The 19,416-nt window shown below is 42.9% G+C and overlaps 1 protein-coding gene across 1 annotated transcript in view; it reads left to right on the forward strand.

Annotated features, from left to right (window-relative positions):
• The window catches only part of pcnt (pericentrin), a 30,405-nt gene that overhangs the window by 3,465 nt on the left and 7,524 nt on the right, over nucleotides 1–19,416 (forward strand). The window contains exons 5-45 of the mRNA XM_068752124.1: nucleotides 757–906; nucleotides 1,007–1,800; nucleotides 1,884–2,204; nucleotides 2,395–2,632; nucleotides 3,022–3,435; nucleotides 3,523–3,741; nucleotides 4,031–4,126; nucleotides 4,382–4,501; nucleotides 4,838–5,084; nucleotides 5,273–5,352; nucleotides 5,489–5,714; nucleotides 5,861–5,961; nucleotides 6,145–6,235; nucleotides 6,417–6,543; nucleotides 6,858–6,977; nucleotides 7,301–7,379; nucleotides 7,615–7,707; nucleotides 7,821–7,932; nucleotides 8,008–8,048; nucleotides 8,255–8,501; nucleotides 8,626–8,776; nucleotides 9,085–9,538; nucleotides 9,643–9,840; nucleotides 10,061–10,132; nucleotides 10,450–10,554; nucleotides 10,963–11,115; nucleotides 11,756–11,902; nucleotides 12,919–13,079; nucleotides 13,357–13,529; nucleotides 13,663–13,844; nucleotides 13,986–14,148; nucleotides 14,287–14,529; nucleotides 14,961–15,193; nucleotides 15,367–15,474; nucleotides 15,780–15,800; nucleotides 16,165–16,401; nucleotides 16,482–16,655; nucleotides 16,802–16,954; nucleotides 17,036–17,215; nucleotides 17,320–18,258; nucleotides 19,119–19,289. Of these exons, the coding sequence (XP_068608225.1) occupies nucleotides 757–906; nucleotides 1,007–1,800; nucleotides 1,884–2,204; nucleotides 2,395–2,632; nucleotides 3,022–3,435; nucleotides 3,523–3,741; nucleotides 4,031–4,126; nucleotides 4,382–4,501; nucleotides 4,838–5,084; nucleotides 5,273–5,352; nucleotides 5,489–5,714; nucleotides 5,861–5,961; nucleotides 6,145–6,235; nucleotides 6,417–6,543; nucleotides 6,858–6,977; nucleotides 7,301–7,379; nucleotides 7,615–7,707; nucleotides 7,821–7,932; nucleotides 8,008–8,048; nucleotides 8,255–8,501; nucleotides 8,626–8,776; nucleotides 9,085–9,538; nucleotides 9,643–9,840; nucleotides 10,061–10,132; nucleotides 10,450–10,554; nucleotides 10,963–11,115; nucleotides 11,756–11,902; nucleotides 12,919–13,079; nucleotides 13,357–13,529; nucleotides 13,663–13,844; nucleotides 13,986–14,148; nucleotides 14,287–14,529; nucleotides 14,961–15,193; nucleotides 15,367–15,474; nucleotides 15,780–15,800; nucleotides 16,165–16,401; nucleotides 16,482–16,655; nucleotides 16,802–16,954; nucleotides 17,036–17,215; nucleotides 17,320–18,258; nucleotides 19,119–19,289 (8,334 nt within the window). The remainder of the gene's footprint in view (nucleotides 1–756; nucleotides 907–1,006; nucleotides 1,801–1,883; nucleotides 2,205–2,394; nucleotides 2,633–3,021; nucleotides 3,436–3,522; nucleotides 3,742–4,030; nucleotides 4,127–4,381; nucleotides 4,502–4,837; nucleotides 5,085–5,272; nucleotides 5,353–5,488; nucleotides 5,715–5,860; nucleotides 5,962–6,144; nucleotides 6,236–6,416; nucleotides 6,544–6,857; nucleotides 6,978–7,300; nucleotides 7,380–7,614; nucleotides 7,708–7,820; nucleotides 7,933–8,007; nucleotides 8,049–8,254; nucleotides 8,502–8,625; nucleotides 8,777–9,084; nucleotides 9,539–9,642; nucleotides 9,841–10,060; nucleotides 10,133–10,449; nucleotides 10,555–10,962; nucleotides 11,116–11,755; nucleotides 11,903–12,918; nucleotides 13,080–13,356; nucleotides 13,530–13,662; nucleotides 13,845–13,985; nucleotides 14,149–14,286; nucleotides 14,530–14,960; nucleotides 15,194–15,366; nucleotides 15,475–15,779; nucleotides 15,801–16,164; nucleotides 16,402–16,481; nucleotides 16,656–16,801; nucleotides 16,955–17,035; nucleotides 17,216–17,319; nucleotides 18,259–19,118; nucleotides 19,290–19,416) is intronic.

The raw sequence follows: 19,416 nt of genomic DNA on the forward strand, positions 1-19,416 counted from the left end.
AGCGTAGTTCATTTACATTATGCATGTGTTTCTGTAGAGGGATGGGTTTAGACTTTCTCATTGTGGAAATGATTTAAGAGGTCTAAAATTACACCACATGAATTCTATATATTTGCCTTGACAGCATTGAGAGTTTACTAAGGGATGCGTAATTAGGAACAGCTCGTCTGAATTCACTGAATTCTGTTTGTTGGAACCTCTAAGGTCTGCACCTAAAAATTGGTTGCTCCAATTTACTTGTGTTTTATGCACATTTGCACCAACGCTGCATTTGTGTACCGTAATCATGCTCACCTTTAGGGGCTGTGACCTATCCACATCCCAAAAGCAGCAGGATACATTTTAAGTTCATTTCACACATGCCGCATAAGAGGACTTAAAGATGTGTGTCTCATAATTGCTCTCTTCTATTTGCTTATTTATTTTACTCTTCTAAACACATTTGAGCTTTGCTGATTTTCATCTGACTGCTTCTCCTCTGATGGAGGATGATGGTCTGTCAACATCAGCACATGTTTTGAGCGAGTTTTTGTAGTGGAGGGACTCATCCGTTACATTGGACACGCGTTTTCTATTTGATACTCAAGGAAACGGATCTTATTTCTTTCTATGTCTGATTTTTTTTTCGGACTGGCAACTGAAAATAAATCCGGTATAATGAGATTATTTAATCTTCAAACTGGTTTTAAGGTTGGAATACATTCTATGAAAGTTTTAAAATGTCCCGTACTTCTCATACTTTTATTTAACTTGCAGCAGTTGCAGCAGGCTGTGGAGAAACGTAATGAAATAATTGCGAGGCTCAGTTCAAACCTGCAGGAAGCTTTGAGCAGTCGAGACCAGGTGCAACTGGAAGCGCAGTCACTTGCCGGACAGATTCAGGCACTACAGAGGCAACTCCAGCAGGTAAGTACCGCTCGGAGCTAAATCTGTTGCAGCATCGGATTATTGTTGCATAGATCATGTCCAGCTACTGAACTTGCATATTCTCTGAATTGTCTTTCAGACCGGTGTAGAGTTTCTCCGCATTAAAAGTCAGTCTGGGTGTGAGATCCTTAACGCTCATCAGCATGGAATTTTCACCCAAGAGGGAGATGTCAGCCATAAAGAGGGACTATCTGGGGAATCGGAGAGTGAAAGACCCGGCTCAGAGTTGAGTGTTGAGGGCTTCGGCGCAGACGATGACGTGGAGTCTATTCTGCACAAACTGAGGGCTGAGCTGGAAGAAGAAAGGGAGAAATGCCAATGCATAAGTGCTGAACTAGCGGAGGAGATGGGAAAACACCAACATGTGCTTTGTTTGCTAAAAAACGAGAAGAAAAGCAGGGAAGAGGAGAGGGAGGCAAGTTTACAAGACCTCCAGACCCATTTAAGCTCCGTCCAAAGTCGGTGCCTTGAGCTGCAGCGGTACAAAGAAGAGAAAGAGAACCTGAACAGGGAGGTGGCGGAGTTGAAGAAAAGGCTTCAGGAAGAGAGATTTAATGAGGAGGTGGCTCGTTCGAACCATCGTCTACAGAGCCTTGAAGAGGATAGCAGGAGGCAGGCAGACGAGAAAGAGCTGAAAACCTCTGAGGACCACCAGAACCAAACGAAAGCCGATCTTAGTTGTGATAAAATGAACAGTATTGATGAGGCTGATTTGGAAAGTGGACTTGATCAGAACGGCGTGAATCTCTCAATATCTGGGGGTGTTCTGATGGAGCGCTACTTGTCTTCAGTTCCACTTGCACACTCGCAGTGTTCAGAGGGCCCTGGAAGCCTCAAATACGGCAATCAGCTGGACGCCTCTGCAGACTGCAGGTTAGAGAAATGCCCCTTCCCGTATCTCTGTTGTGTGTTTCTATTTAATGGGTAGTTAATTTCATCTCTGTCTTTCTTCGTAGTTTTGAACTGAACAGTGACGTGTTCGAAGAAGAGCCTCTGTTATCAATTTCAAATCGTTTCCCAGAAGACAACAGCAACCTCCACAGCAGTCCTATCGCGCACTGCTCTACTGGCATCTCTGGCGTTGATTCCAACCAACCGTCTATATCGCTTAACAACTCCACTTCTGGTGATCTGGAGGAGACGGACCTGGAGAAAGTGCTGCTGAATCAGCAGTGCGGAGAACTCCGTGAGGAGCTTGCAGTCAAGGACAGAGAATTGAATGTGTTAAGAGAGGATGTTATAAAGAGTTCTGAAGAGCTGGAGGAGGCCAGGGTCAGGTAAATAATACAATTTCTATGCATTTATTTGAAATATTTTTAAATGTGTGGTTTTTTTTTTGTTGTTGTTGGCTCTTTTCACGCGTACTTGACAGAGCTATCATAATGCTTGTGATGACTTTGATTTTGAAGGCAAATGTTTTAGGCCAACATTTTCACTGCCACATAATAGTTTTGTTTTTTTATTCAGGTGGGCCCAAGTATCAGAAGAGCTCAGGCAAGTTCTCAGAGAAATTGAGGAGGAGAAGGAGAAAAGGAGACTTGTTGAGGAGGAGAACGCCCACGATCAAGAATTCCTGCAGAAACAAATTTGTGCCTTAATTGATGAAAGAGAAAAAGAAAAATCAGTGCAGTTGATTGGAAAGGAAGGTGCTGAAGGATGCCTGCTGGTCTCTGCTACTCCTCCGTCAGATGAGGACAACAGAATGGTAAGGGATATTTAAAACACAAAAACAAGCTTGGAAAGGAGGCTACACTCTAATCCCATCAAAAACAGCACGATCGGGTGGGATTGTCTCTGCTGGAGTAAAAGCTGGCTTCAGAATCTGTCGAACAGACCTAGATGACAACAAGCTGCGAACACACCAGGTGTCCCAATGAGCTTCTGTCAGCCTGTTAGTAATAATGTAAACATGTCGACACACATTTCCTTTATACTCATTTAAATATATATAAATCCTACTGTAAAGAAGTATATACTATGGTTATGCTAAAATGCTTCAAAGGGAGGATGAAAATGAATGGATAATATACTACTAATGATCACTGTTCTCGCCCAAAAATCTCCATTAATTTAATGTCCCCCCCCCCCCCCTAGGATAATTGTGAACTTCTGTCAGAGCCAGAGGAGGCAAAGACATTGTATGAAACCACTGCAGCCCTACTAGTACAAAGGACTATTCAGCTGGACGAAGCATTAAAGGAGCTCGACGCGACACGTGCACAAGTTATAGATGTTCAAACGGAGGTGGTAAGGATGCAGAAGGAGCTGGAGGAGAGCCACAACAGTTTGGAAAGTGCTGAAAAATTGAAGACTGAGCTGGAATCTCAGATCCTCTTGTTGGGACCAAACTTGGCCAGCCTGGGCAAGGCCCAAGCCCGGGCAGTGCAGGAGAAGGAGCAACACAGGAGAAAGGAAGAGGAGATGGCTCAACGGATTAAAAAAATGGAACAAGTGTTAGAGGAGGAACTGGAGCAGTTTGAGGACTTGCTAAAAGCCAAGGATGTTGAGGTGAGATATTAAATGCAATAATTTCTTCGTCATTTAACTGCTATTTAAAAGATATTAAGGTGGTTAAAAAAAAAATCTTCTCTGCAGCTGGCTGATGAGAAGGAGAAATGGGAGGAAGAGAGGCAGGAAAAGGAGAAAGAGCTCCTGTCTGTGAGGCATTGCATGGAAGAGATGAGGAGGGAGATGGAGGAGGAAGTGAAGGCTCTCCTGGAGAAGCAGGAGATCCTGGTTGTTGAGGCTACAGAAAGGCTTGAACATTCCCACCAGCAGGATGCCAAAGACCTGATGGAGAGACACCAACGAGAGGCGAGATACTCAAACGCCAGAGGCTGTTCATGTCACAGATTTATGATGCCTCTTTTATAGGAGTTTAATTATTTATAATTGTTCTGTTTCTTTCACCACACTGTTTTTGCATTGTGAGAAATAAATGTTATATACTTTTATTATATATTATCTTCTCATGAGCTGCCACACTAGTCTTGAAAGGGGACAATAAAACGTTGTTTTGTTTCTTATTTGATACAGAATATACAGCTAGGGAATGCAGAATAATTCTTAAATGTCTTAAATGTTTTCCTGCATAATTTCTTAGATTTCTGGGTTGAACACTCGGCTGGAGTCAGAGCTACTGAAGCTGAAGAACACCATGGGGGAAGAACAGAAGAAGCAGATCAGTCTTATCAAACAGGTATCAGAACTCAAAAATATGAACACTCGAGAGGAGCAGTTAACTCTCAGGGATCTGCGCCGCAGTAGAGACTTGCAATCTAGTCCCGCTTTTTTCTCTCTCCTACATAGAAAGGACAACCACTTCAACAGAGTGTTTTCACTGAGGAATTCAAGATTATGCCTTATACTGATTAATTTGAGGATGTTGGGTGATAGGTCATCAGATGACTCTAGATCTAGTTCTTCTTCAGCTGCTCATTCTGTCTTTCTCCAGGTGACTGAACGTGAACATGATAGGATGGTTACAGAGTTGACTGCCAAACACAATGAGGAGCTTATTCAACTGAGGGAGAGCATGGAGGCTGCCCACCAGGCTGAACTGCATCAGGAACAGGTTATACTACATGTACATGTCTGGGCCTCTTCAACCACAATATGTTGCAAAGTGTTACTCAGTCTGTTCCTCAGTCGCACAATTATTTCATGGCCAAATGACTTTAATGAGCGGCAATGACTTTTTTTTTTTTTTTTTTTTTTTGTCCATAGTAGAATTTGGCACAGGTATTTCCTAACACTTGAGATTAATTTATAAAATATTATCCTGGTTTGTGTCTGTTATGAAATGGTATGGATTATAAGTGTGTAAGCTTAATGACAAAAATGTACATTTACCACCTTTGCAATCAGGAAACGCTCTCATGCAAACCACACTTCATTTCATTTCTTTCAGGACCAGAAGATCAGTGAGCTTGATGCCTTGCGTCTGAGCCTAGCCAATGTGCACACATCCCAGATGCAGCACTCCCAGGCAAACTTGCAGCAAGAGCATGAGGCCGCCCTCACAAAGGTTGAGGCCTCCCTGAGGGAGAGAGTTACCCAGGAAAGTGCAGCTCTGCATCAGTCAGAACTGGATCAGATCAGAAAGCAGAACCAGGAGCACCAGGAGAGAATTCTTGAAATGCACCAACAAGAAATTAGTGAGTTCTTTTCAGTTTTATATTTAGTATGCTTTTTCCCATGTTTGCCTTCAGGTGCGCTCAACATGTCTGCCATAATGGATGTGTGCACAGACCTGAACAGAACTCCGCGTCGGATGCAACCTTCAAATGATTTGTTTTTGAATCGTTTTTGTCTTTTGTCTTTTTTAATTTATGTGTGTGTTCAGATCAATTGCGGCAGCAGTGGGAGTCTTCTGTTGCCAAGGAAAGAGCTGCCCTGGACGAGAAGCAGGCCAAAGAGATACAGGTCAAGCTTTATAAAGATATTGCATCCGAATGTTTGAAAGCTGGTTGAAGCAATCGCCCTTTTCATGCCATGTTTTGTTCGTTGAATCGTGTATAACTTATTTTAATATTAGTTCATTTTGTTTTGTTTTTCTTAGGATTTGAGATCGCAGTTTGAGAAGGATGCTGAGACCACCCAGTCGAACCTCCAAACAGCAGAGACCCAGAGCAGCCTTACTGTTGCTCAAACAGAACTAACTCACACCCAGGCAACTCTGTCCCAGACCCGGTCAGAGCTGCAGGAGTCCCAGGACAAGGTGGAGGCACTCCAGACTTCCAGTGCAGAGCTAAAAGAAGCCTGGGCTGACAGAGATGATGCTGCCCGTGAGTTGTATTTTTCTGCGATCCTCCACTTCAGAGTGTATGCTCCCACAATCTTATTAATGATTGTTGCACAACACATTTTATTCTGTGTCCCTTTTAGTATGAGCTTTTTATTTTTGCTTTTCTTCACTTCCTTTCCTGCTTAGGAGCTCTGGAGGAATTGGTTTGTAGTTACAAAGCCATGTTGCAGGAGAAGGAGCAGCAAGCATTGCTCCTAGAGGAGAAAGAGCGTCAACTGCAACAAGAGGTGCAATCATGGATAACGCATTAATAAGTTGCTAAATTGTTGATTTCTCTTTTTATTGAACAAGCCTTATAGTGAATGAACGGAATGTAATTTTTTTTAATAGCTATCTGACTCAGTGGTTTGTACCATTCTTAAAAATGGATTTTCCTCACTGTGAATTAGGTTTTACACCTAGAGGAGGAGAAGACTTTACTAAAACAGAGCTCAGAACAAGAAGTGGGTCAGCTGTGGACCCAGCTGGAGAGCATGAGGGCTAGTCGGCTGGAGTTGGGAGGTGAGATTGATTCACCATCAAAAACCTCACAAGTGTGGAGTACAAAACCTGTTTCCTTGTCGACAGTAACTGTTATCTACAGCAGGAAATATCATTTAAGGACGACATCAAATCCCTGCGTGTATTTTCGGTTGCTGTTTTCTTACTGTTTTTGGTCTCGGTCCGTCTTATTCACTGACAGAGCTCAAGGAGCAGCTTCTGGCTCGCTCATCTCGTGTTGATGATATTGAGCGCCTAAAGACAGAATTCAATCACCAAAAACAGGAAATAAAGGTGCACAACGAGGCTGAGCTGGAAAGCCTGAGGAGGTATGCAAACGGTCACACCGGCACACAATCTTGATTGCGCTTGCATTTTTTTTTCTCCATCGTTTTCCGTGAAACCCTCAACTATTTTCAGATGGAGGGAAAACTCCAAGGACTTGAATATGCTAAAGAAGATAGATTGTAGAAAGTGCTTGAATGTATACTGTATATTCTATGCAATAAACAAAACAGAAGTTTTTGTGACATTTTTGAAGTTGTGTTGGCCAAGTTGAGGACTCTGCTGCTACTGAATGCCTTCTGCCTTGTTCTGCCATCGCTGTAATGCGTCACAGTGAGAATTGTTTTTCTTCTTAAAGATACTTTGAGCAGCGATTGCAGGTGACAGAAGAGAACCACAGAGAGGAAATCGCTCTGCTCCAGTTGAGGCTGGTGGAAGGTGCCTTGGAGGAATCGGTGTTAAAAACCACAGACGACAGGTATTCCACTAAGAGCAGAGTCATGCACGGCCCGGAGTCATGTGATCGGCGGTGTTTGTCTGTCCGTCTGTCTGTTAGCAAGATAACTCAAACGTTTCTGAACGGATCTTGATGAAATGTTGACATTGAAAACCCAATTTACAGATTAAAAAATCTGTTAAATACACATCAAGTCTGATTCACTTTTACTTTTCATGGTTGGTGTATAAAGATACCAAGAACAATCTAGAACCTTTTGATGATGATCCAGATCACCATGTGATCGGCGGAGGTCTGCCCTCTCTGAGTGCTTTTCTAGTTTAATATGTTTTTGTGTCTTTCAGTTTTAATTTTGAAGGCCAAACTGGAGAGGAAAAGAAACACGAGCTTTCTGGTATTGGCCTGAATCATGAGACATCAAAGGTGAGGACATTATATTGGAAAATAATTTGCATAAGACATTTTTGATGACCTGTCCTGCTCTCATTACATACAGCATGGAACACTTCCTTGATCAAAGTTGAATTTGTGTGGAGTAAAATAGAATTTTAATGACATCATCACAGAATTTATAAATAGTACCCAGAAATGTTCCCCAAATTTCAGCTGCATTAGTTTTGTGATGGTTTATATGATGTAAATATTACGTCCTATCCAGGAAATGTTTGACAGTTTCCAACTTCAATTGGAAGAAAAGCACACAATGGAACTTGCCAGTCTTCAGTCATCTATGTCTGAAGAACTGCAACAGGTCAGATTCAAATTCAGTCCTTCAAAATTTAAGGAGTTTTATGAAACTACTGGCTGCTGCATAGGCGCCTCTTCTCTCTTTCATACAATTTTATGTCATTACTTTTACATTAGGTGCGCTCAGATCTTACTGACCGCTATTATGAAGAGCTGCAGGAAATGAAAACGCGTCATTCACTGGAGCTGGAGCAACTCAGAGCCAAACTTTCTGACCATCACTTACAAGGTACTTCACACATACAAATACAGACACAGGCCATTTATTAAGTTAAGTAATTCCTTAAATCTCTTTTTGGTACAGAGCTTACCAGAGTTCGTTTGGAGGCTGCAAGGCAGGTTGAGGTGAGGAAAGAATGATGTTTTTTGCATTAGCAAAACTATACATAAAAAATAATAATTTGACATTTCCAGAGATACAAAGAAACACACAGTAACACACACTTAAACCTGTAAAAACATACTGAGACTTTTATGAGAACACTAATGTGAATGAACGGATATGGAAATTTCAAACCAGGTTATTTTTCTTCCGTCCAACCGTTTTGCAGTCAAAACAAGATTTTTCTGAGGGGCTTGTTCTTCTTGAGAAAGCTCGGACACAGGAAAGGGAGAATGTGCAGGAAGAGATGAAGAGGCTTAGAGTAGAGCTCCAAGAAAAACATGAAGTTGAGCTCGCTTCCTTGAGGTCAGAGCTTGACGGAGATATGGAAAAGGAGAGGACTCGACTTGTGAAAGCACTTGATGAGGAGAAAGAGAAGTTAAAGTCTTTCCGAGCTGCATTGGACGACGATGACAGTAAGAATTTTTGAAATCTGTGTTTAGAATGATCATTATAAATTATTGTAACTTCATACATCAACAAAATGGAAGGCATTCAAGCAGTGGCTCTTCAGCGGGTTGTAACGCGTTTGACTTTTAGGCTCACAGGTCCTAATTGTAAAGCAGCGACTGAAGGCTGAGTTTGACAGTGAGCTGCAAAGAGCAAATAGCTGCATGGAAAAGGAAATCAAGGAGCTCACTGGACTCCTCCAGGTCCAGGGTCAGGAGGAACTACGGCATGCCCAAGAGAGGTGAGCCGTGTTGAGCGCAAGATCATTCAAAATGTTTGAAGTTATTGTTTATCAAGGATTAAACCTGAAGTCATGCTTGTATTGGTCCTTTTAAATAAATGCAGTTTTGGTTTTGCACTTGAATCTTCTTTGCTCATGCATCATGCAAAGATTTTAAAAAACTATCAAAGGTGAAAATGCTGAAAATAAAACCAAGTCAGCTGTGACTTTTATTGTACTGCATATGCCAAAGTTTCAGCTGCAGTCACATGTTATCTTGACACTTGAAAATGAATCTTATTTCCAATTTGGATTGATTTTCTCTTCAGGTTCAAAGAGGAAAAAAATCTGTTGGAGCAGACTTTTGCCCAAAAGTATGAAATCTCTTTGAAAGAGCTAAAGAGCAGCCTTCAAGCAGAGCTGGAACAGGAGATAACAACTCTTCTGAACAAACACTCCACAGAGATGGACAGACTCTATGCCAGACACGAAGCACAAATAGCGTCACTCAGTGCCGGTCACAGAGATGAGCTTGCTGCTATGGCTGTTGAGCATGAATCCAAACACAAAGCTGAGCTTGTTGCCTTGGAAGCTGCTCTTGATTCTAAACGAAAGGCAGACCTTGAAAGTATAGACGCCGTCTTTCAGAAGACCAGTCTGGCTCGGCTGGAAGCTTTAGAAGCCGATTTAGTTTGCAAACACCAAGAAGAGAGGCATGAACTGGAGAGAAGGATGCTCAGTAATATGGACACTTTGGAATCCACATACCTGAAGGAAGTGCAAGTATGACGCAATAATACTTAAAGAAAATACAATACTAAGCCAAATTAAAAACACTGCTATTGTTCAGGATTTCCTTGCATTAAATTCTGTCCTTTCATTCGCAGGCACTGCGTGATGCAATATTGCATCTTGAAGAGAAACACCGTCAGGAACTGAATCGCCAGAAATCAGAACATGGGCAGATGATGGCGCAACATGCGTCGGAGCAGCTCTCCATCAGGGAGGAACTGAGGAAAGAGCTTGCTCGGGTGCACGTGGAAAAGTTTAGTGCCATGGCGGCAGAGCTCAGCTGCGCTCACAAGGTGAGAAATAAAGATAGTGTGTGGATCTTGGATTCTTTCATGTTCTTGACCGCTTATCCAAAATCCGTTTCACGGGATTTACTGCAGCCTATCCCAGCTGTCTACAGGCGAGAGGCTGGGTACACCCTGAATGAGCCGCCAGTTCAGCACATATATTGTCATCAATTAATTAATAGGCACAAGTACAGGTATGTCTCCTGGTTTGTTTTCTTTCTTACAGAGTGAGCTGGCTGCTCAAAAGGAGGCCCTAGATACTGAACACTGCAGAGCTCTGGAGACTCTAAGGAAGCAGGTAGTTGCCGTTATGTGAGGAATTGCTTATTTGGGTTTCTTATCTATTAAGGAGCTCACATTTAAAAGTTTATTATCTAGTCAAATCAAAACAATGATTTCCCTAATGGAAAATAATTTAAATTTGTGCCGCATGTCTGCATCAGACTTGTAGTCATTACGAACATGAATTGGAGTCGCTCTACAGCCTACACAAGGCCAATGAAATGGTTAAATTCTTTTTCAGATATTCTGAAAATAGCTAATACATTAAACGGTGGTGAAAATGCCATGACATTTGACTCATTTGCAAGCTGTTTTTTTTGTTTTCCCCTTCAGGTTTTAGAGCTGGAGCAACAACACAGCACTGCCCTTCAGGAGCTCTCACAAAGCTATGCTACAGAGAAGCAGCAGCTCGTGAAGCAACACCACCTCCAGCTACAGGTTTGTCTCAATATGTTTTTTACAGTTGAGTTGTCTCTTTACACAGTGTGAAACAGAATCACACAGTGGTATTGTTTGTCTTTTTATAATGGAGTGTTTGTGTGCAAAGTAGCTGTTTGGATATTTCTGAGAAGCAATTTGAATTTTGACACACAAATAAAACCCAACCATAATTACTGAAATTAACAAACAGCTGTTCTCCAGAATGCCACGCTTCTCTCATCAAATGCTTTCTGCTATCTTGCCTCTTTCAAAAAAAAAAACGATTTTTGCCATTATTTCTGGATCCTTATATGCAGCATGACTGTATGCAAAACAGCTGTTTGATTTCAATTAAAAGCAGTTTAGTATGCTAACAGAAAGTTGTGCTACATGTATGTGCAAATACATGACGTGTGTCCGCTGTAGGAGTTGAGGGGTGTTTCTGCACGAGAATTGGAGGCATGCCGCCGGGAACTGGAAGAAGAGTCATCAAGGCAGCGGCAGCATTTCCTAGAAGAGATGGAGCTTCTCAAAGTCCAATCAGAAGAGAGACTGCAGGACAAGATTAATCAGCTGAAGGTAAAAACATGCTTATGAAGATGATGATGATGTGGTGCGGGAGGGGAGGGGCGGGGGGGTAGCTATTGAAGCAACCTTTTGCACAATATCTTTAATTGTACATTGTTGATGCAGCCATGTTGCCTGTGTGAGGCTAGGGTAAAGATCCTTGCCCATGTTGTTCTAAATTGTGCATGTATTTGACTCTCAAAACATCATTATGTAATAACTGTTGCGTAATGGCCTGCGTGTGTGTTGTTGTTGGCATTGCCCTCTAAGCTCCAGCTGCACCAGTTCACTACTAGGGGGTAGTGTTACAGTCGCCACATAATCCTAGCATCGTATGGAGACGTTTTCACGTCTGTTCTCTGAATCTGTCGGCCTGTGCGTGTGTATTTGTTGCTCCCATGTGAACAGTGGCCAAATGGATGAATCTAAGCTTTTTATCCTCTGATGCAGAAGGTTTTAAGGCTGAAGGTATTTTTTTTTTCAGACAGTTGGCATTTAACCATCTGAAATGTAAAAGCCTCCAGTCAGTCATAAGCCATGGTCAGAGAGCTCTTGATGAGAGGAACAAATAACCCTCTGCTATAATGCAGCTTTTAAAGGTAGTGATCAGCCGTTTTTCATTTATCTACCTACGCGACTGCTTTCTGTGAAGACGGAGTTTGAAGATCTTAAGTGGGCGGAGCTTGATGACCTGAGGCGGCGCTTCACATCTGAACAGGAAGAGAAGGAGCGGAGCTACACTGGCAAAATGAGCCAGCTCAATGCCCAACTACAGCAGTTGGACACTGTCGTGGCCCAGGTACTAGTCTCTCTCTCTCTCTGACTCTGTCTCTCTGTCGCCCTCATGCTCGCTCCCTCTCTCTATAAATGGTTCTTGTTTTCTAGCTTTGCATTTTGTAAATGTTTTTTCTATATATATATATATATACCCACACATCAAGTTGTGCATTTTCTTTCTATTTTTAACAATGAAAAGACCATCAATAATCACTTAGTTAAAAAGATTTCTATTTTCATCTGTTAACTTCAATTCTGGATACGGTCAGAGAACATCAGACCTCTGACGGGTCGCAGGTGCCGGACATGGTGAGATACTAACAGTCACCCGCACCCATGGGATTAGCACACGGAAGCGTAAGAGATTGGGTGGGAGCCGTTGTCAAGACGACACCATTGTTTTGTTGAAGCAGGTGGCTGCTTCAGATGTATTTGATAGGAGGGAGAGGGAAAACGAGGGGGAAGATGTGGTGAAAAGGACAAGCGGAACATGAATGAGTTGAGGACGCAAAGGTAGGAATAAAGACGACGGACCCAGAACAAAGACTTTCCTCAGCGTTTCGCTGCAGTGTGTCTAGACTGCGGCTCGCCTCAGTCCCACACAGACTTGGCACTTTAGCCACATCACCTCTGCCAAGGATGCCTGTTGATTTGTCAGTCTGCGTGCATGTATGCTCTCTAAGCTGGTTTCAGAGGAGGAGGAATGGGGTTTTGTCTTGCATTGAATGTGTAATGATTACAACAGTCATTTGGGGATGTGGAGGATCCTTCTGACACTCGACAGCTGGCTTTGATTTATTTTCTATGCACAACAAATCTTGTTTTTTACGTTTTGATGAAATACAATGATTTGATTAGTCTAGAGGTATTAATTTAATGTATTTTTGCTTGAAGGTCTTGCTCTGTATCATTCCGTTTCTCCTCTCTCTGATACTCCAGTGCTCACATGACTAGTTTTTGGTCATAACACAAGTGGGGAAAGGGGCAGTTAATAAGTTTGTGTTCATAGAAATGACTTCACTACATCTGTTTGTCCAGCTTCAAGCAGAAATTGGATGCCTGCAGGCGGACCTGAAGGGGAAGCGTGCTGAGATGGATACTTTGGATACTCTCCTCCAGCGAAAGGAGCGAGAGGGTCAGGAAGGAAACAACCTTGTAAAGATGCTCACTGATGACTTACAAGCTGCTAAAGAGGAAAGGTGAGGGATAGTCTGTGTATGCTTTAGGAATTTTATGTGCGTTGCCATTCTAGATATGTATAAGAGTTTTGCTCTTTGAATGAGGTATAGCTAAGATAAGATATTCCTTTTATTAGTCTCAAAATGGGAACATTTCATAGCTTATAATGCACATTTTAAATTTATTTCATTCACACTGTTTTCTTAACATCTTTACAGGAAACATGGGACTCCATTGTGTGTTAAGTGTAGCCGATCGGTGTATGATGTCACTCCTGTTGTTTATTTATTTTTACAGACATGAACTGGACCAGGCCAATGAAAAGCTGAGAAAGGTGTTGATTGAAATGATTCGCGGCACCATTGCGACTGAAGAGCTGATTGGCAAGAAGATCAGTGTCGCAGCCAAAATTTCTGAGCAGGCGACGCATCAGAGCAGCTCAACGGGGAACAAAGATGCACAAGAATCAGGTCTGTTCGTCTCATTCATTCATTTATGATGTAGGGAATGTTAATGCTTTGTAATAACTGGTTTCTTATGTCTTTCTACATTTTGTTTTCCTAGATACAATTTTGACTTGCCTATTTTTTTATTTTTTTTTAGGTATCTCAGTTGCAGAATTCTCTTCAGGTGACTTGGAGCTGACTCACCAGCTCTGTGAGAGCCTGCTGATATCAGATACTCAGCTCAATCCTGGTGGAGAAGAAGCAGCTTTGAACGCTTGCAGCAGACTGCGGCTCACCGTTGATATCCTGCTGGAGCTTCTCAACCAAGCCAACGCACAGGTAAGGGGCGTATAGCCCTACTGATATCTCATCTGATAGTGATGGCTAAAAAAAACCCCAGAATAAACCCTTTTGCTATAGACTCAGTTCTGTTTTATGGTGGTGTTAGCTCCAGTTATGGGTTTGTCTCATTTTCCACAGCTGGAGCATACTCATAATGTCCACCTTTCACTGGAGGAAAAGTTCTCTCAGGGCAGAGAAGACTCTGCCCAGCTCCTCGAGCAGCACAAACTCCTGTTGGAGCAGCTCGATCAAGAGGCAAAGCTGAAAAGTCAACTTCAGCTGGAACTCCACAAGTCTGAGGGTGAGCAATGTGTCCTTGTTTTCTCTGCTTCATATATTCGTCCTGCTCTGTTAAGTTCCATTTCACAAACTCGTATGCATATCCTTCTCATTAATATTTTTGACTAACTCAACAATTTTGATTGATTTTCTCCCTAAGGTCTCCTGGATGGTTATGTGGCTGAGAAGGCAGTCCTAGAGGAATCTCTGCAGCAAAAGGAAGCGCGAGAGGAGAGGCTAGTTGAGGAGCTAGAGAAGCTGAGGGAGAAGCTGCATCGCATGCAGGGCATCACGGCAGAGCTGGACAGCCTTAGACTGAAGCATCAGGAGCTCGGTGAGGAACATGCGCTTCTCCTGCGCCAGAAGGAGCATCTCTCTGCTGACCTGGGGGAGAGGGAGAAAGGTGAGTGATTGGAGCAAGCCAGAAATGAATCATGTGACTTTATGGTGACCTTTACCCCCTACGTTCATAATGTCTGTGCTCAGACGTGTCTCTTCTCCATAGGCCGCTGGCTCAATTTAGATCCTGATGCAGGTCAGAGTTATAGCCGTGTGTGATGTGGGCATTTTGGATGAATATGCAGTATGTTTGCAGAATATTTACAGTGCTGTGTGGGGGTGCTTTTTGGAACACTACCATTTGCAGTAACTTGGAGCAAATGCTCTTGTAGTGGTGTGTCAACTTGAAGAACTTTAGTGTTCAGTGCTGTTGTGAGAGAGAGCTATGTTCTGGAGAAAGGCACAGCATGTATAGTTCCTGTATTTTTTTTAACTCCTTATGTCCTGCATTTATGCCGAAGCAATTTCCCTCACTTTCCTCTTTTAATTTTTAAGCTTTGCTGGCAGAAACGGAGCATTTGGCCCAGGATAGGCTGGACTTGCAGCGACAGGCAGAGAAGGACCACAGTTCTCTGTCACTGCGCCTCCAGGCCCTAGAAAGAGAGCTGGAAGAGCAAGAATCAAAGGGCTTGGAAACAGAGGAGCACCACAAAACCAACACCGAAGACCTCTACCAGCAGGTCCAAGCCCTTGAGAAGCAACTTAAACACAACCGTCACTTCATAGAGGTTAGTTTTAACTACATGTTTAAATCTGGGAATAACAAAATATCCCTTTTATTCTTAATCTAGTTTTGTTTCTTCAGGTCGTTGTCTAAACGCTTGCGATTTGTCAGCATCACAGATATTTTGTGATGTTTTTGTTGAATACGGTCTTGAATTATTTGTTCCCGTGCATTTAGGAGCAGGCTGTGGAGCGTGAACATGAGAGGGATGAGTTCCAGCAGGAGATCCGAAGGCTTGAGTCCCAACTCAGGCAGACAGCCAGTGTGGATAATAAAGGCTACAAGGTGAGGCCCATCATTTAACAGAAAGAACTCGGTATGCCGTAAACTTGAACAAGATAATATTTCTGAGTTGGACAATCTCATCCATAATGGCTCTGTTTCGAGAGAAAGCTAATAAGAGTAAATTGCATTTGCATCGTTTGAAGTGTTTTTGTGTGATTAGTCTCTAATGCATTGGTTTATGGCCGACGACTGAACAGAAGTGTTTGTAGTTGAACTTGGAGATAGAAGAGATGAATGCTTTCACATTTGCCAGTGAACCTGACCTTTGCCGTGTGTTTATTTCTGTGCCAAATGGATTGCTGTAGTTTGAGGACTTGGTTATGCAGGTATGAAAGCTAACCGTAGCGTACGTCTTTTAGCTCCCCCGACTTCTTTGCATGGTGTGTTGTACTGTACGTCATTTCTGTTAAATCCTTCATAGATAGATTACTAGTGCCTGTATGCGCTTTCCATAATTGCTATGTTCACTTCCTTTTCGTAATCCATTTAACTTTCATTTGCTGTTGTTTTACATTGCATTTGTCTTTCCTACTTCCCTCTGCAATGGTGGAAAAACCTTTTAACAAAATTTGGTAGCAGTGACTGCAGTCACAGAATGGCTCATCTGCAAATCAAGCTTTTCTTTCACACATTTTGTATAAAACCCGATAAAGATATTACAAAAATGTCCCCTGTTCTTTGTCTCTGCAGGTGGAGAATCTACAAGTTAGCATTAGGGAGAAAAATGAGGAACATTCCTCCTTGTTTGTAACCAATCAGCAAGCCCAACGTGACCTGACGGAACGCAATGACGAGATAGATAAGCTAGCCGGGCGAATCAGAGAGCTAGAACAAGCGCTGCTTAACAGCACTGAGAGTAATAGGTCTGTTATTCAACTGCAACAAGAGCTCCACCGGGCGAAAATGAGAGAACAGGAACTCTCACAAGTAAGAAAACGTGCATTCACCACTGTCCTGAATCTACGTCAGAGCATCCTGTCTCTCATAAATGCCCTCATTTCATTCAGGATAAGCAGGCCTTGGAGCAGCAGGAGCTCTCCAACAGGCTCCAAATCTCCGCCCTTCAGTCCAAACTGGATGAGACGAGACATTGTTACCATGAAAACACACGTGACCCCACCCAGGAGCTTAGGGATGCCCTGGACACTGCTCAGCAAAGCCTACAAAGCAAAGAGCAAGCGGTCTGTCGGATTTAATGTAAAGCTGGTGTAGAGTTGCTGAGATTTAGTGGACTGAGAAGTGATTGTTGATTGTTAAATGTGATGGCAACGTCAGATTTGAGCATTTGTGTTTGAGTTTTAATGGCTAATACATTTATATCTTTTAGATTGAAGTTCTGCATGGCCAGCTGGAAAGTGTGCAGAGGGATTTGACCATTAAGGAGGTCGAACTGAAGCAGCTCACATTACAGGTGGAACTACTGACCAATCAGAACGCAGCTCATGTTAATGAGCTCCAAGAGCAAATTGCTGCCCTAAAAGTAAGCATTTCTTTTTCATGCCAAATGATTGGCTCTTTTATTTCGCTGATTTCTAAGTGAAACGTACACATCTGCTTGCAGGAGAATGTGTCTGCTCTAACCATACAGAAGGAAGAGCAAGGACCGGAAAGTGAAAAGGAGGACGCAGAAGAGGAGTCCCTTCCATCAGCATTACTTGAGGAGAAGAATCAGGAAATTGACCACCTCAGCAATGAGATCCAAAGACTGGAACAGGAGCTGGTGAACACCACGGAGAACAAGGTCAGAATCTGAAAGGAATGCATGCTGACACTGCAGAAATTCTTGCAGTTGGTGAGGTTGTCGTGACAGTTCAGATCTGATCATTGCAATCTTTCTGACTAAAGGTTTTGGAGGCTGAGCTTGAGGATCTTCACTCACAGGTGGAACACCTTCAGTCTGAAATTCTGAGGGTGCGTGAGGACAAACGGGAAGAAGAAGAGCGGTTTAATGAGGTGATCAGCACACTGCAGGCGGAACTCGCCACATTAGGCCCCAACCTGCATGAAGTGAGTGACTCTCAGGATGGAGACAGCATCAATCCCTCACCAGCTCCCAGCCCTGAACCTCAACACGATAACATGCAGGAGCAAGAGAGGAGGGGGGGCCCAAGCAGCCTGAAGCAGGAGCTCAGTCTGACCCATTCGGCCTCACCGCTGTCCCTAAGATCTCGGCTCAAGGCCCTTCAGAGTAAGCTTGAAACTGTCGTGGCGGAGAAAGAAGGACTGGAGCGATTGCTGCTCACTCAGGAGGAAGAATACAGAGGACACGACGAGGAGTTTGGAAAGATGCTGAAAGAGGAGCGAGAGAGGGCCGACGAGCTCCAAGGTCTCCTCGTGCTCAAAGAAGCTGCGATGGAGGATGTCAAAGCCCAGCTAGAGAAGAATGGTGACACAAAAATTCAAGCCAATGAGAAGAACAGCCAACTCATTATGGAACTCCAACAGAAGGAATTGGAGAATGTAAACACGCTCCAGTCTCTAAAAACCAAGGAACAGGAGATGAACTCTGAAATGGAAGCCCTGAGAGAAACCAGTCTTGCGCTCGAGAGACAAGTGCAGGAGGTGAGAGCTGAGATGGTCGGCATGGAGGAACTGGTTGCTGAGGAGAGGGCGAAGGTTGAGCTCTCAGTTGAACGTGAGGCACTGAGGAGGCGGGAGATCCAGCTGCAGAAGGAAATTGAGAGGCTGAGGCAGGAAGTGACTTCATTGAGAGGTTGTATCCAGGAAACGGTTCAACTCAATGAGGGGGAAACTAACCAGGAAGAAACGCAAAAGGAAGTGCTGGTGAGTTTAACCAAAAGAAACTATTCCTTTTAATAAAGGGCACACATTTTTAATTTTATTGGTATTTTTTCCTAAATTGGTAGAACAGGTAAATGATAATATTTCTGGTCTGCATTTCTTTTATTGGATTTTAGAAAACTACTGGCTGGGTTTTATTGTGGTCAGAAGAGCCACAGCAAGTCTTTAAATCTCCATGTTTGAAGAGGAACTCATTTTATTCTGCAAATGAATCTATAATACTTTTCTAAACCTGCTTCAACGGGCCTCGCGTTTAGACAGGAAACACTTCGCTCTGCCCCTTTTTCACTAGCATACAGCTGCCGACTGCACTCGGCAACATCTGGATGTAATTAAATGCCGTAACACGTCATCGCAGCGTCGGCCCAGAGAAGGCAAGCCTTACTAACACGGAGGAAGTGACATTAAAATGAGGAAGAAGCAGGAGAATCTTTGTTAGCTGCTGGTTTTAAAGCTCTTGCGCATTTTATGTATGTTTTTTGCATCCGTTCTTGGTAGGATTACGGTAAGGATTGTTTCGATTGTTTCAAAGAAAGCTTGAGGGCTGTAATGCTTCTGTTGAAATGCTTATCTTATGATTTTGTTTTTGACGAGTTGATAGCAAATGTAGGCCTTGTTACACTGCGCTAAAGCGGTATCTGGCAGACATAAAGACTGAATCAGAAGTTGTAAAACTCTTCTTTTAATTATTTAATTTCTACATTTCAAAGGATGTTGCTTTTCTTGTGTAAACAATAGTTTAAAACAGGAAGCTATGTATAAAATTACACTTAACGGTGCTCTCTGCATGCAGTGTTTCATGAAACTGTTACAAGAAAAGCTCTTTGTTGTTGTTTTCTCAGACGCATGCAGAGGTGACCATAGTGAAGGTGGACGCTGCTTTGAGGCAGAAGGAGGAGGAGCTTGCAAGACTGAGAGCAGAACGCCAGGTTCTGAGGGAAGAGCTGACTGCAGTGAAGCAGGGCCTGAGTGCCAGTAGAGAAAGAGCTGAGACGCTACACGAACAAGCACAGGTATGACATAAACCGGCAACAATACATAGAATTTGAATTGCAGCAAGAGTTGATCTGTCAGGGATTTACTCTTTCTAGGCAATAGTAGGACATTTAAAAATGTGGTAGTATTAAATTATTGCAGTAT

Source organism: Brachionichthys hirsutus, chromosome 18, assembly GCF_040956055.1.
Source record: "Brachionichthys hirsutus isolate HB-005 chromosome 18, CSIRO-AGI_Bhir_v1, whole genome shotgun sequence".
Lineage (NCBI taxonomy): Eukaryota > Metazoa > Chordata > Actinopteri > Lophiiformes > Brachionichthyidae > Brachionichthys > Brachionichthys hirsutus.